The 14,634-nt window shown below is 31.2% G+C and overlaps 1 protein-coding gene across 1 annotated transcript; it reads right to left on the bottom strand.

Moving 5' to 3' along the window:
• Positions 1-9,260: 9,260 nt before the first annotated feature.
• Positions 9,261-11,278, bottom strand: LOC11431063 (AAA-ATPase At5g57480). The gene has a single exon (XM_003610084.4). It carries the CDS (start codon positions 10,989-10,991, stop codon positions 9,426-9,428), a length of 1,566 nt encoding a protein of 521 aa, XP_003610132.1. The 5' UTR covers positions 10,992-11,278; the 3' UTR covers positions 9,261-9,425.
• Between the last annotated feature and the right edge of the window lie 3,356 nt (positions 11,279-14,634).

The following is a 14,634-nucleotide window of genomic DNA, read 5'->3' as shown; positions in this document are numbered from 1 at the left end:
GATTGTACCATAAAAAAAAACTCATTCCCTTAACCACCAAAGTCTCAAAATTATCTTGACTATTAGTTTCAAGAGTTTTGGTAAGAGAAATGATATTTGAACATCAATTTAGTGAATACTTCTCTCTCATACTCACATAATTTTTTACATTATCTCTCTATTGCTTTGATTTCTGTACAAATATCTATTTTTTTCTTTGTAAATTATAGTTGTTGCATAAGTTATTAACCATATTGGTGGTTCAAATAACACTCATTTTCTGATAAATAGTACTATCTCAAAGATACATGTTAAAAACAAAAACAAAATATAGGAATTTTGTTTTAAAAAAATAATTTATTGAAATTGTTGCGAATTCGATGAAAAATCACACCAATAATAAACTTGATGTGTGGAGCAAGGGATAATCAAGCAACCAAAACAAAATGTATGGAAGTTATAAATACAAGCCAAAAGTAGAAAACATCGGCGAAAAGAACACAAAGAAGAGAAGAACAAAAAAGAATTTGTTGATCCAGTTCGGTCCAAATTGACCTAGTCTGGGGGAGAGCAGCTCTCTGTTCCACTATATGATGAGTATCGTTTCAAAAGAGAAATCAATGGGTTACAAGAATAAGAATAAGTCTCCCGCTTAATTCTACCTAAAGTCTCAGCCTCTTTCCGTAACCAAGAGACTCAATCTTAATAGTGTTTCTCAAGGTGAATCAACCCTCAAAACCTAGTTTTGTTCTAAAGAGACAAACTCTATACAAACCCTAGTTTTGTTGTTGCCTTTCTAAACCCTTGTTTCAGCCCCTCTATCTCTCTCAAAGTTTAGCCTGATACAAGGTCTATATTTATAGTAAAAGTATAACTCATAAATTTGGAACAAATACCACACTGAAAATACGTTTTTTTTTTTCTCCTTTAGTGAAAGAATATTTGCATCAAAAATATAATTTTTCCTTTCAAAATATATTTGCATCAAATCGTTCTACAAATAGATTTATCTAGAACTATTAAATACAGTAGAAATGTATTTTTTAATTGTTTTACAACATGTGAGTTTTACAACAGATTGTACGGTATACAGAACCAATGAAAGACGCTTGCAGCAGGCACTTATGACTGCATCACTGTGCTCTTTATTCTGCAAAACATCATTTCTGGTTAACGTGAGTGATGGTGAATTGGTATGTACGGAAATGCAGAATAAAATACTACATAAAAGTTGGGAAAACGTTTGCCCTACGTAATTGATGGGAGAGAGAATATACTAAGAGAGAGAAACATAAGAGAAATAGAGTATATTCGAGGTGTTGTTTGGTTTAAGAGAGAGAGGAGAAATAAAAGAGAGGGAAGTGTTGATTATTTTTAAAAATATTAAAATATCCCTTTATTTAAAAACATATCAACCTCTCTTTTATATTTTATTTTAATTAATTTCAGTAATTAAATTAAATCATTGTTTTTTTATTTGGTAATCTAAAATATAATCAAATTAATTAAATTAATCAAACATATTTGTGTGTGAAAAAAGAATGCCACTATATGTGTAGAATGAAAACATACAAGAATACGGGTCTGTATGTTTTGACTTTTCAACATCAAGAATCACTTCTACAAATCTTAAAAGTAAAAAATTGAGTTTTCAATGTTGTTTGGTTTGGCTTTTAAGCATAGCTTCTATCCTCCAAAAGCAATTCTCCTTAAAGCTACAATTCCTAGCTTTTGGTTTTCCTAGAATCAATTTTACATTAAATTTTATATTTTGATTATTACAACCTATTGTTTTCCTTTATTATCCTTTATCAATTCTCCTTTTTTTTGCTTTGTAATTAATTTGATGAACCAAATCAGAAAACATAACGAACCAAATTAGCCACCGAAAAATGTTTATGGTCATGAGTTACCAAATTCTGAATTTTTCTTTACGGTGTCCCCATTCAGATTTACTGTATTTTTTCTTTTACCTTTCTTTTATCATTTTTTACAACTAACTCTAGTATTATTTAACTTAAATATATTTTTATCAAAAAATATAAAATATACGAACAAATATTTTGTAAAAAAAATTAGTTTAATGACCGTATTTATTATGTTCTAATATATAGAAAATTTATTTAAATTAGATAATATATCTACATTTAGTATTAATCTACATATACATTCAATTATGCATATTTACTTGAATTTAACCATGTCCATTTTAGTAATTATACATTCAAAATCAATTTTGATAAAAATTATCCAAATAACATTCAGTTTGTTTAATCAATTATGCATTATTGTATCCAAACATAAACCAATTCTCTCAAAATCAATTATGTCATAATCAATTCTATCCAAAGCTGAATCAAACGCACACTACAACTATTTGTAAAATATACAAAACAATAGGGAAGGGTGGGTGGGATAAGGGCATGCAATGGAAAGTTAAAAAAAAAAATGTAGCGTTCCCCATAATTCTTCACTGATCAGCGAAGAAATGAAAAAGTGGTGGGTCCCACCAAAATTCTTTCTCTCTTCCTTATTTCTCTGCATACCAAACAAGAGAAGTTTGATATCTCTCTCCAATTTCTCTCTCCCCTATTTGACTGCAACCAAACACAGTGTTAACCTTACTTGCAGAGATATCACGAATAGGTTACAATGTCAATATGTGTTGTGCTGCGGTAGAGCATCCGAGAATGCTTCAATAATAATCATTAATTTCCCTCCCTCAAAAAAAATATTTCCTCCGTTTCTAAATATATGCAAAATTGACTTTCTAGATTCATTTAATTAATGATGTACGTGATCCATAATATAAACCACATACATCATTAATTGAATGAACATAAAAAGTCAATTTTGCTTATATTTAAAAACGGCTTATATTTAAAAACGGAGGGAGTAAATATAATCATTCAATAATAATCATTCAAATACATTGATTACAACAAAATAATCCTTTAAATTTCAAATGCATTTCCCAATATTACATATAAGTAATTTCATATCGTTTAACCTTCACTTTTTTTTGTTTTTTTTTTTTTTTATCAAATGTGAGAATTCTAAATCACATTCGACACACCAACACAAATCTCGAGCTAAGTAAAATTAGACCAAAGATTATTCAAACTAGATATTAAAACTCTACAAATTCCAATTGATTTAATCTTGTTCTGAACCGGCTAGAACGTCAATCCCATGAAGACATGTGGACCCCAAACCCTTGTGTGGCGCCGCATTTCACGGAAGACGTTAGCGCCTCATTCTCCTATATAAGGGTGATTTCGCGTCACCCTCAAGGTACGATTCATTTCCCACACACTTTTACACATTCATCCTCATTTCCTGCACCGACTTGAGCGTTGAAATGCTAACGTGTATGCAAAAATCTTTCACTCCGTCGTAAAGATTGCACCGCCACTGTATTGAAACACTGCCCGCCATTGTCACCTTCATCCGTTTATTACCGGACAAATCATTTATCGTCACCATGTTGGAACACCGCACACGACTGTTGCCTTCATTTGTTCATTACTGGACAAATCAAATCTTAAACATATCTTCTTTCTTCTGATGAATCCTTTTTGACAGCTTGTCTTGACTTGTAAATGCCATCCATCGTTCATTTACCCTACATCTTTCAGTGCAATTTTTTTAATAAGATTTTTTTTTAGAAAAATCCATTCAAAATTTCTTTTATTTATGCCTTCTAAAATTTAATAAAAGGTTCACCGTTCAATTTATGCATGGTTCCCACCAAGTATCAACATTGCGCAGGTATCAGATATTTCTTTGTACCAACGGTTGCCATGATAAACAAAAGCTACCCTCTTAAGTTGAGTAAAATGTGGAAAACAAAGGGTAGATATGTCATTTCAGTGCATTGAAACTTTTCACCCTATTTTCTTTGCATTACTGGACGGAAATCTTTTAACCCATGGGTCCCACATAAACTGAACCTTTCTTTCCTCTCTGACAGCAAACCAAACAATCGAAGGCACGGATTGCAGAAAACTTTCCATGATATTGCTATCCATCCTCCCTCAATTTTTAGAACCAAACAGCCCCTTAAGCTTTGTTTGGATGAGAGAAGAAAGTGGAAGGAAAGATAGTAAGAGGAAAGAATGGTAAAGGAATGAAAGTGAGTAGAAATTAAGTGGAAAGTGAGATGATTATTTTAGTTTGTTTGGTATAAGTGAAAGTGATAAGAAAGTTGAAGGAAAGAAAGATATATAATTATTAGTTTACATAAATACCCTTGTATTAATATGGACATATATATTGACAATGATATATATGTAGGCTTAATACATGCTTTGGTCCCTTAACTTATTTTTGGATTTTATTTTAGTCCCATAACTATAAACTGTCTCAATTTGGTCCCTTATTTCTTTTGCCGTTATCTTTTGGTCCTATGTGTAACAGCATTGCAAGTGGTCTACCATAGACCTATTAAATTTTTTAATTTTAACTGTTTGATCTTTTTTTTCAAATAGAAAACCGTTGGATCATGTAGGTCTATTGTAACATACGGTGAATAATTAACACCTAATTTTTTCTATTCATCATCTTCACTGCTATTCTTCTTCATCATCATCTTCTTCATCTTTGTCCATTATCTTCATATAACAATCCCAGAAAATCAAAAAATTAAAACTCAAATTCATTATTTTTTAAATTGAAAATCAAAAATCAATCTCCACCACTATTCTATCTCTCTCTTCTCCTTTGCAATCCTCATCTCCTCTTTCTCTTCATTTTTTTTTTTTAATGGCAAACCAGAAAACAACCCCCACCACAAAATTCAAAGGTTCAACAGAAGTAGAGAGGCAGAATCAGAGATGTGAAGGTATTAGATAAGTGACGTTAAAAAATTCGCCGGAACCACCACCTCCAACGACTGATTCCGCCGTAAACGTCCATCATTTCCCGTCGACTCCGTCGTCGCACCAAAGCAACAATCTCATTTCGATTTTGAATTTAATGATTTTCAATCTCACTTCTACAACTTGAAGAATCTTGAATCTCCAATTTGTCAAAAATTGAAAATATTTTTTCCTCTTCTGGAACAATTTCTCTCTTGATTCCTTTTAGAAGAGAAACAACTTCCTTGGGCAAAGAATTTGTGTATGCTTATAAAGCAAATATAAGTTAGATGTAGATAGTAATATCGACAGATAATATCAACATTTGTAGATAAAAGAAGAAACTACACTAATATCCTATTTTATTACCACACGACAATTGTGATCTCTGCACATAAATCTTGAATACCTTGTTGGAATTGTTTTGAGAAAAAATGGATGATGAATTGTATTGTTTCAGTTTGAGTTTTAGGTATGAATTTTTGTGTGCTGTTTTTTTTTTTTTTTGTATGAAGTTAGGAGATGAAGAGGAAAGAAGATGAAGATTGATAGTGATTGTTAACTTTTATTTTGAGGGAAATTAGGAAAAATAGAAATTATCACATGTTGTGAGTCCACGGTATGCCACCTAATTTTTAAATTCAACTGTTGATCACCAATCCTAAAAGACATGTGGCAAGGAGCTAACGGATTTTGCAAAAAATCTAACGGAGAGGACTAAAATGGTAAACGACATAAGATTTATAGGACCAAATTGAGACACTTTATAGTTATGGGACCAAAATGAAATCTAAAAATAAGTTAAGGGGCCAAAGCATGTATTAAGCCTATATATATATATATATATATATATATATATATATATATATATATATATATATATGTATATATAGTGTGATAAAACCTAATTGTGTATATCCATACAAAATTAAAATAGACTTTTTTTTTGGAACAATAGTCACTTAAAAAAACGGAACATTATATTAAAAACATTGAACATAATTTAAGGAAGGGAAAAAATGGACTGCGCCGTTTTAGAAAGATAGTGTTTCAAAAGTGAGGTTGTTTTTGTCATTTCCCATGTTAGATGCCCAAAACATTGTTTCTTCAGGCTTTCTGCGCAATTTAAGAAGGAAAGGTTTCAGATGCGAGACCCACCAAATTAAAGCTTTCCATCCTCTCTTATGGACATGCCAAACGGTGGAAGGAATGTTTATCAACACACTTTCTTTCCTTGGAACTATCCATCCTTAAACTTTCTCTTGAAACAAACGATATCTTAGGGTGGGGTAATATGTGAATTTGCCCGACTGAAAAAACTTTATAAAATAAAGTTTATTTTTAGGCGGTGATTCATCCAGTTAATTAGTGATGTGTTTAAATTTTTCTCCAAAAACTTTATAAAATAAAGAATTGCACACCACTTTTATTAGTCCTTTTACCTCATCACATGAATTATGAAATGTTCAAATTAAACTAACTGCGTTGAAAGTAACGTCGTTGTAAACAAGCCGACTCCGTTGAAATTATTCGTACTTCAATTTGTTGTCTTGAGGATAAAAAAAGTACGGCAAATTAATCTAAATTCAAAGAAAAGAAGCCAAAAATACATCACATCCATTCTATGTGGTTTTGGTGGGACAGTTAATTTGCCTCAATGGGGAACCATTAGAATAAAAAATCTTTGCTTTGATCTCCTAGCAAGAAAAAGAGAGAACTCAGTACATCGTCCTTGTTTGTAATGTAGTAGCTTCATGAATCGTATCAAGACCATGCTAAGTAAAAGGATTTTGCAGCTTATTTTTTTGTGGATTATTTGCATGAGTATGTATGTGGACGTGTTTTCTAATCTTCAAAGTGTTGTATTGCACGTGTTGCTACTGCTAAATTTTTATCCCAACAAAAGAAAAATACTTGTTTAGACTTTAGATGAGCTGAATAATTCCAACTAATCATACTTAATTCCGGTAAAACTAATACTAAGGCTGCAAGAACACGAATAAACTAAATGTCAACGATGCTTATCCTATAGTACTATTTATAATTTATTCAATTCAATTGAGTGCAATTTTCTGGTTTCAATAAGTGGAAAAAGTAAAAGCAATATTTGAAAATGAAGGGAAACAAGTTTACGGACATAAACAATTTGGCGTGTAGAAATGACAATGAATGAATATGAACAAGAACAATTAAGGCTTTTATGCTTTTTTTGAGATGTTTTTGGTACAATGTTCTTGTTTTTTTATTAGGAGAGATACAATGTTCTTGTTGATTTTATTAAGTGGTCAATCATTATATATTTTTTTTTATAGTGATACTGGTCAATTAGTTTTTTTTGGTGAATATTAAGTGGTAAAGTTAAATAAAATTCGCCACGCCACGCCACACACCGTAGACTTGATGCTTAAAAAAGGTTTATTTTCTTCTTCTTATGCCGCAAGTGTCAAGAAGAAAAGGTCTCTCCTAATCCCCTTATGAAAGATTTGACAAGGCTATTTTTATATTTATAGCGAATAAAATTGTATGAATCTATCCACAAGTTTTAGCTCAACTGGCAAAATGTTGAAATTGTTAGGCTGAATGTCATGACCGGAGTTCGAACTCGGATACTTTCACTTGTGTGTGTAAGTATATAATGACTTTTTCATTTCGTCTATCTTCTAAGAAAAAAATTGTATGAATCTTTTTAATAACATTGATTGTCCCATGAGTTTATAATATTTTTAACTAGCTAAAATCTTTTTTTACTCTTTATAATTTAGAATAAAATAAGAATGATTTTATATTGCAGGCTTAGAAAATGTTTAGGCACACAAAAAGTTTATTAATGTTTAGGCGTTATATTGGATTTTGTTAAAGATAATATCATGAATACAAATGTAGAACAACATCAAATATCATGAATACAATGTAGAACAACATCAAATTTGAACCATCAAAAACATTGAATATTAGTCGTATATGCAATGCAGTCATCCGAGCAAAACTTGTACCATTGCATTAGTTTGCTTTCTAATAAAGTCTAGCATGAGAAAATTTGTTTGTTAATACTATTGTTAATTCCTTCAAAAAAAAAAAATACTATTGTTAATTATGCACCCCAGCTCAAAAAAGTAAGAGGAATAACCATGACAACCATCCACCAAACTTTTGATTTTAGCTTAGCTTTCCCATCAGCTTTATTATTAATTTGCTACAATCCCACTTTTTTTTTGGAAAAATTACATAGCAATGCAATACCACTACTCTTAGCTTGACAACCTAATAGCCTTTTACAACTCAATATCAAAATCAACAGTTCAACATCAAAATATTGTCAACTTTTTCTTAATGTATGAGAAGACTTTCTAGTTGCTTTTGAGCCTCTTACCCTCCTTTTTCCTAACACAAAATCTGGGTTCTCTTTAGCTGTTTCCACTCGTTAATTCCGATCATAGTTCCCAAAACACCCTCTTATCCTATCCACTGGCACAGTATTTTTTTTAAACAATCAAATTATTAAAAAGGTTAACGGTATCATTCCAATCAGACACCAACCTAAGGCAAACTTAGATTAAGAAAAATTAGTTAGTTGGAATTAATAAACACATTACATCAATCACAGTACATGACGAACTCATAACAATGCTAGAAAAACCGTTTCCATCTACCTAACCAACGTAACTATTAATTTTATTACTACGTAATCTGCACTGCACAACAATTGCAAATCTGAGTCACTACAATTAGAGCATCAGCATCCAAAGATAACTGTCCAGTTTTTTTGGATATATATAAGTGAGCTCCACACACATTATACATTACTCTTTATATTTTTTAAGGTCTTATTAACGAGTGTTTTAGATATTCTTTAAACATTCTAAATTAAATAATTATTTTATAAAAAAAAATAAAAAATAATTTCTAATGCACTTTATTACATAAACTTTCATAAAAAGTTAGGATTTAAGTTTCCGATATCCGCGGCACTATTTTAAAATTACTTAATTCTTTCAAATAAAATTTACTACTAATCAGCCAAGTTTAAGTTAAGCATGGTAAGTTGGCTGATAAACCACCCACCCACATGTCGATCGTTATAGCCATCTATAGAAGCCTCAAAATAGATTAGCTTGCCCCCAACCTCGTTAGTATATATATATATATATATATATATATATATATATATATATATATATATATATATAATTAAATTTGCTATTAGTATTAGCTAACAGTGCTGCTACCCTACTTATTATTACTCATATTCCCTACACGTGGTCCTATCAAAGCTAATAGCCTTTTTCATTCCATGTGCACCCCAGGTGTTTACCAACCTCCCAGCTGGCTACCCAGGTTGTAAAGGCCTAACTATAACTATACTTACTTGGAACAAATCTTAAACCAAAAAATAACATAAAATTATCATAATCATTCAAAAAATAACAAACTAAAATATAAGACAGATTAATTCCATAGTTCAAAATTTAGAAGCTATAGCTTCTTCCTTCCCCTGTATTTCATAAGCCATCTTCAATATTCATTTTTTGTTGAATTACACTACACTGCATGCTGCTGCATATTATTACAATTAACTTTTTATGATAATCACTTGATTTTCTCTTCTTCCTCTGATCCTTCCTTGCAATCATCTTCAATCTCAGATTCTTGTTTAGGACTATCACTATCAAGTGCCCTTTTTTCTTGCTCTTCATCTTCAACATCATCTTCATCTCCAACCCCATTATTTTCCCTCCTCACAACACTACCATTTTTTGCATTCCTCTCTGCTCTCACCTTCAAAATCTCCAACAATTCATCCACAGCTTTCTCTTTCTTCCTCCGATTCTTAATCAAAACCTCACTTATATCAGCTGGTGTCATCCTTGCCATTTCAACAACTTCCTCCAATTCCTTCAAAACAGAGTCATCCAAATCAACACCCTCTTCACACCCCAAATAATTCTTCAACAAAATTTTCAAAGCTTGTATCGAACAATAACTCATGAAAATATGCATATCCATTCTCCCACTCCTCAACAAAGCAGGATCAAGCTTCTCAATATGATTCGTGGTAAACACAAAAATCCTCTCACTCCCACAACAAGACCATAACCCATCAGTAAAATTCAACAACCCAGAAAGAGTTATTGAATTCCCATTCTCTTCACCAACACCTCTCATTTCACCAACACCATTCTCATAGAAATTCCTAGAGTTAACAGAAACAGAACCAACACTTTTCTTATTGTTTTTTCTGTTAGAGAGGTTAATAGAACAATCAATATCCTCAATAACAATAATAGACTTAGAACTAGTTTTCATTAGAAGCTTTCTAAGTTCAGAATTATTATGAACTTCAGTTAACTCCAAATCATAAATATCATAACCAAGAAAATTAGCCATAGCAGCAATCATGCTAGATTTTCCAGTTCCTGGAGGACCATAAAGAAGATAACCTCTTTTCCAAGCCCTACCAGTTTTATGATAAAAGCCTTGTCCATTTGCAAAATCTTGCAAATCTTCCATAATCTCTTTCTTCTTCATAGGATCCATAGCCAATGTATCAAAAGTACTTGGATGCTTAAACGGCACAGATTCCCATGGATGACCCCTTGAATCCAACGACCCACCTCTTGAATTTGTGTACAATAAACGATCTTGATTCTTTCTTCGTATATCACTAGCTTTTTCCATAATGTAATCCAAATAAGAGTTTAACAACAATTGTTTATCTTTTTTCTTGATACGAAGAGTGAAACCTCGTTTTTCATCTGGTAATGGACGCCATGAAAATGTTTGAGAGTTTCTCTGTGTGACAACATGTTCCCAAACAACGTTAACGCCGTTAAACGTGTCGATGATGCTGTCATTGTTGGCGAGACCGAAAGTGAAGGCGCTTGAGTTAACGGCGCGTGTTAAGCTTAAACGATTCCCGGTGATGGAAACGGAGGAACTTAGGTAAAGCTGAACCGCGTTGTAGAGTTCGTTGGTGTTAACGCCGTCGATTTCGGTTATTTCGAAGTAACAGTAAGATGAGAAACAGTTGAAGAGTTTGTTGAAAAGTTTAGCGGAAGCGAAACGGAGTTCTGGTGGAAAAACTGTTTGGAGGATTGTTTGAAAGAATGCAAATACACCAAGAATTGATGCAAGAGAAGTCCAATATTCTTTCATTTTAATGGTTTTGGTTTTGGTTTTAGGAATGATGATTTTTTGTTGAGAGAGGATATGAAATAATGTAATTTTTAATGAGAAGGTGGTGATGTATTTATAGAGAGTTGTGAGTGAGGGTGGGGGTATATGAAGGAAGGGGGGAGTTTGTGGAGAATAGAGGAAAGGGAAAAGGCAAAAAGGGGGGGTTTGATATTGATTTGTCTGTTTTGTATTGGTGTAATTGAATTGAATGCAAGTGAATGAGTGGGTGGGGCATGTAAGTACAAACGAAAACAGCAGAGCAAAGAGGAGAAGGAAAAAAAAACAAAAAGGGTATTTGGAATTACGTGTGTTTAGGTTGGGGAGATATCAGAGATGGGGCCTAAATCTAAATTGGGTTGAGAGAGAGAGGTGATTGAGTGTTTAGACTGCAACCAACGATTGATTCTATTTTTACTTTTACATTGGTATGGAAATTTTTTGAACCTTGTTGTTGTTGCGACCGATGGCTTGTTTCAAGATTTTTGGAATTGGACAACAACCAACTGGGTTTGAAAAATCGTAAGGATGGAGGAGTACAACTGGTTTTGCAGGTCTGTAAATAAAACAGGGTTAAAATTAGTGTACTCGTTTTCTTCTTGTTTCAAAGTGCGGATATTTGTTAAGAAAACATTTTGTTTTGGAATCATGCATTTAACAAATTGAAAGATTAAAAGGTAAGTTTTTTTATTTTATTTTTGAATTCTTAACAAATGCTCTAATATATTTGTTAACAAGACCTAATTAATATTTCTAAAGATTCTCATTTACTTCCTCCTCCTTTCTTTTTAAGTGTTTTTTTTAGAAAATTAACACAAAACTAGCGAGGTGTATTTTTGCACATTTTCTTCATATTCTACTCTTATTTTAATCCACCTTTAAATTCCTATTATTTTGCACACACTTTATCTATTCAATAATTTTAATATGTTATATTTTTCTTGTAATAAACAATTGTCAGTTATTATCTTTTCTCCAACAAATTCATTTTTTTTTTGTGCACTCTCTCGTAACAAACAATTATCAATATTCTAAACTTTGTGCACATCTTTTTAATTATTTTAAGTCAATATAAAAATTATATTGATGAAACTTCTTCTTTTTCATTGTCTTCTTGTTCTTGTATCTTTTCAATAAGTCTTCAACTTTTTCTTCCCTTTGAACATTTATGGAGTCTTTTATTTTTCTTCTCTCAAATTTGTTTTTTTTTTTTTACTCTGCTCTTGAAATTTTTAACAATTGTTACTTATCTCATTTATAAAATTTTAACTCTTCTTAGAACCATTGTTTGTAACAAAATTTTGTTTAAATTTAAAGATAACTAGAAACAAACTTTGTTTAAAAAAAAAACAAATTTTGTTCCAAATAGATGGCATTAATTAGTTTTATTTAAAAATGGTATAATTGACAAATCATATCCTTAAAATACCAAAAAGTTGAGGTGTAAGTGGTTCGGACAAAACCGATGAAACCGAAAATCCAAACCGAACCAAACCAAAAAAGTATCCGACCTTGTTTGGTTCGGTTTAAAACTGAACCGAACCAACCTAAACCGATCTAGTTTGGTTCGGTTCTCGGTTTATAACTTTGAAATCCAATGAACCGATGAACCGAACCGATGCTAACCTCACTTTCCATTTTAGTAATATTATCCCTCTTCACACACACTTCTGATTAAGCTCAAAATTAAAGGTCAACATAAAATGCTCCATAATTCATTCACTTTCTCCCATCGTCATCATCATCTCATCATCTCATCACTCACACTCTATTTTGTTTCTATTAAAAAAAGAACGTTGACCGCTAGTCACACCTAACCTATCGTTCCTCGGCGCCGCTTGGATCGTCCATCTCTTGTTAATTTTTTCATGTTAGTAATACAAAGTATTTTGAAAAACAGAGAACATGGAAAATAAAGTTCTATGAAATATTTGAATATGTTGTATGCATGAAATACAAATTTGTGAGAATAAGATTTTTTTTTAATTGTATTTTCAAACAAACCGATCCAAACCAAACCGACTAGTTTGGTTTGGTTTCTTTTTTTTAAAAAAAGTAAAAATCGAACCAAATCGAACCGATGAAGATTTCATACGTTCGGACATTTTTTTGACCAAAAACCGATCCAAACCGTGTTACACCCCTACCAAAAAGACAGTTAAATAGGAACGAAAAATTCACCATAAAAAACACTTAAAAAGGAACGGAAGGAGTACTATTTTGAATTTAGTTTTCCCCCCCTCAATTTTATCATTTAATCAACGTTCTTGCTAGCATTCTTTAAGGATTTTAAATTAGGAAACTATTCACTAAAAAATTCAAACACTTCAATTTTCAATACATTTAATAATAAAAATTTAAAGTTTCAAGATCATCAACTTACTAATTAAATATATTAAGAATCATAAATCAAATACTAGTAAATACTCCCTCCGTTCCAAATTATAAGAAAAAAAAATCAAAGAAAACTAAAACATAAGAATCTGGTAAATGGTTGGTAAAAGTAATTTAATAAAATTATAGTTCTCTTTGAAGACAAGTTCTAGTTCAATTTTTGTCAATTTTTTTTATTAGTTTAATCTCTATAATTTCTCCATTTGTGTGATCATATCGTCAGTCTTAAAAAAATTATAATCCTATTTCTCTTATTTATCATAATTTTAATTTGTCTAAAATGGTATGTTACATCTCATACTACTTTTAGGATTGTCGATTGATCCGACAGACCCGCACGAGTTTATCAACTTGTTTTATCCTTATGGTCTGAACTACCGAAAAAAATATGTATCTTGTTGATATAGATGGTATCAAACAATTTTTATAAGCATTTCTTCAACCATGCAGTCTCATACTCTTACAACTTCAAGATCTCTCTCATTCTGATGTGCATCGTTGATCATTCCCGACCTCGTTAGCATCGAGCGTTATAGTGAAATTTAATGGTTATTGAGGGAGGGATGAATTTTATTCTTATTTTTTGAAACTTAAATATACAAGTACAATAATGGATTCCCTCCCTTCAAAAAATGTACAATAATGGATTCTAAGTTTTGTTCTTTCATGTTTTTATGTATTATTAGTCTCACAACTAAAACTTGGGAAATTCTAATATAGTTAGAAACACAAATCCAAATCATTTAGGCACCGACACAATAATACACATTAATCAATGTTTTTAATAATAATAACAATAAATTGATTTTTTTCTTTTCACTTATTTCCATTGTATGTGCGTCTAAACCAAATGTATTCGTAGTTATGACCACACAAGAATTGCTCCTAAATCTTAATCTTTTTACTCTTATATTTTATATTAAAACCTTATCTTAGATTAATAACACATGATAAACAATAATGATAAAAACTTGACAGGATCTGTTTTTCATAATACATAGGGTCTTGTTAACAAATGCTCCTGGCGCATTCAGACGCACTCTTTAAGAATACTAAATTTAGAAAATATTCTTAAAAGAAGTCAAATGTTACAAATTTCAATGCATTGATTGCACATATTTTTATAAGAGTTTACTATTAAAGATACTTAAAGAGTGCCCAAAGACACTTATTAACATTTCTCTAATACATAATGGTTGAAATCAGAAATGTTTTTTTTTAAGTGCTGATA

The sequence above is a fragment of the Medicago truncatula genome, chromosome 4 (genome assembly GCF_003473485.1).
Source record: "Medicago truncatula cultivar Jemalong A17 chromosome 4, MtrunA17r5.0-ANR, whole genome shotgun sequence".
NCBI lineage: Eukaryota > Viridiplantae > Streptophyta > Magnoliopsida > Fabales > Fabaceae > Medicago > Medicago truncatula.
The sequence above is the reverse complement of the archived record's forward strand: the minus strand, read 5'-3'. Positions and strand labels throughout refer to the sequence as shown.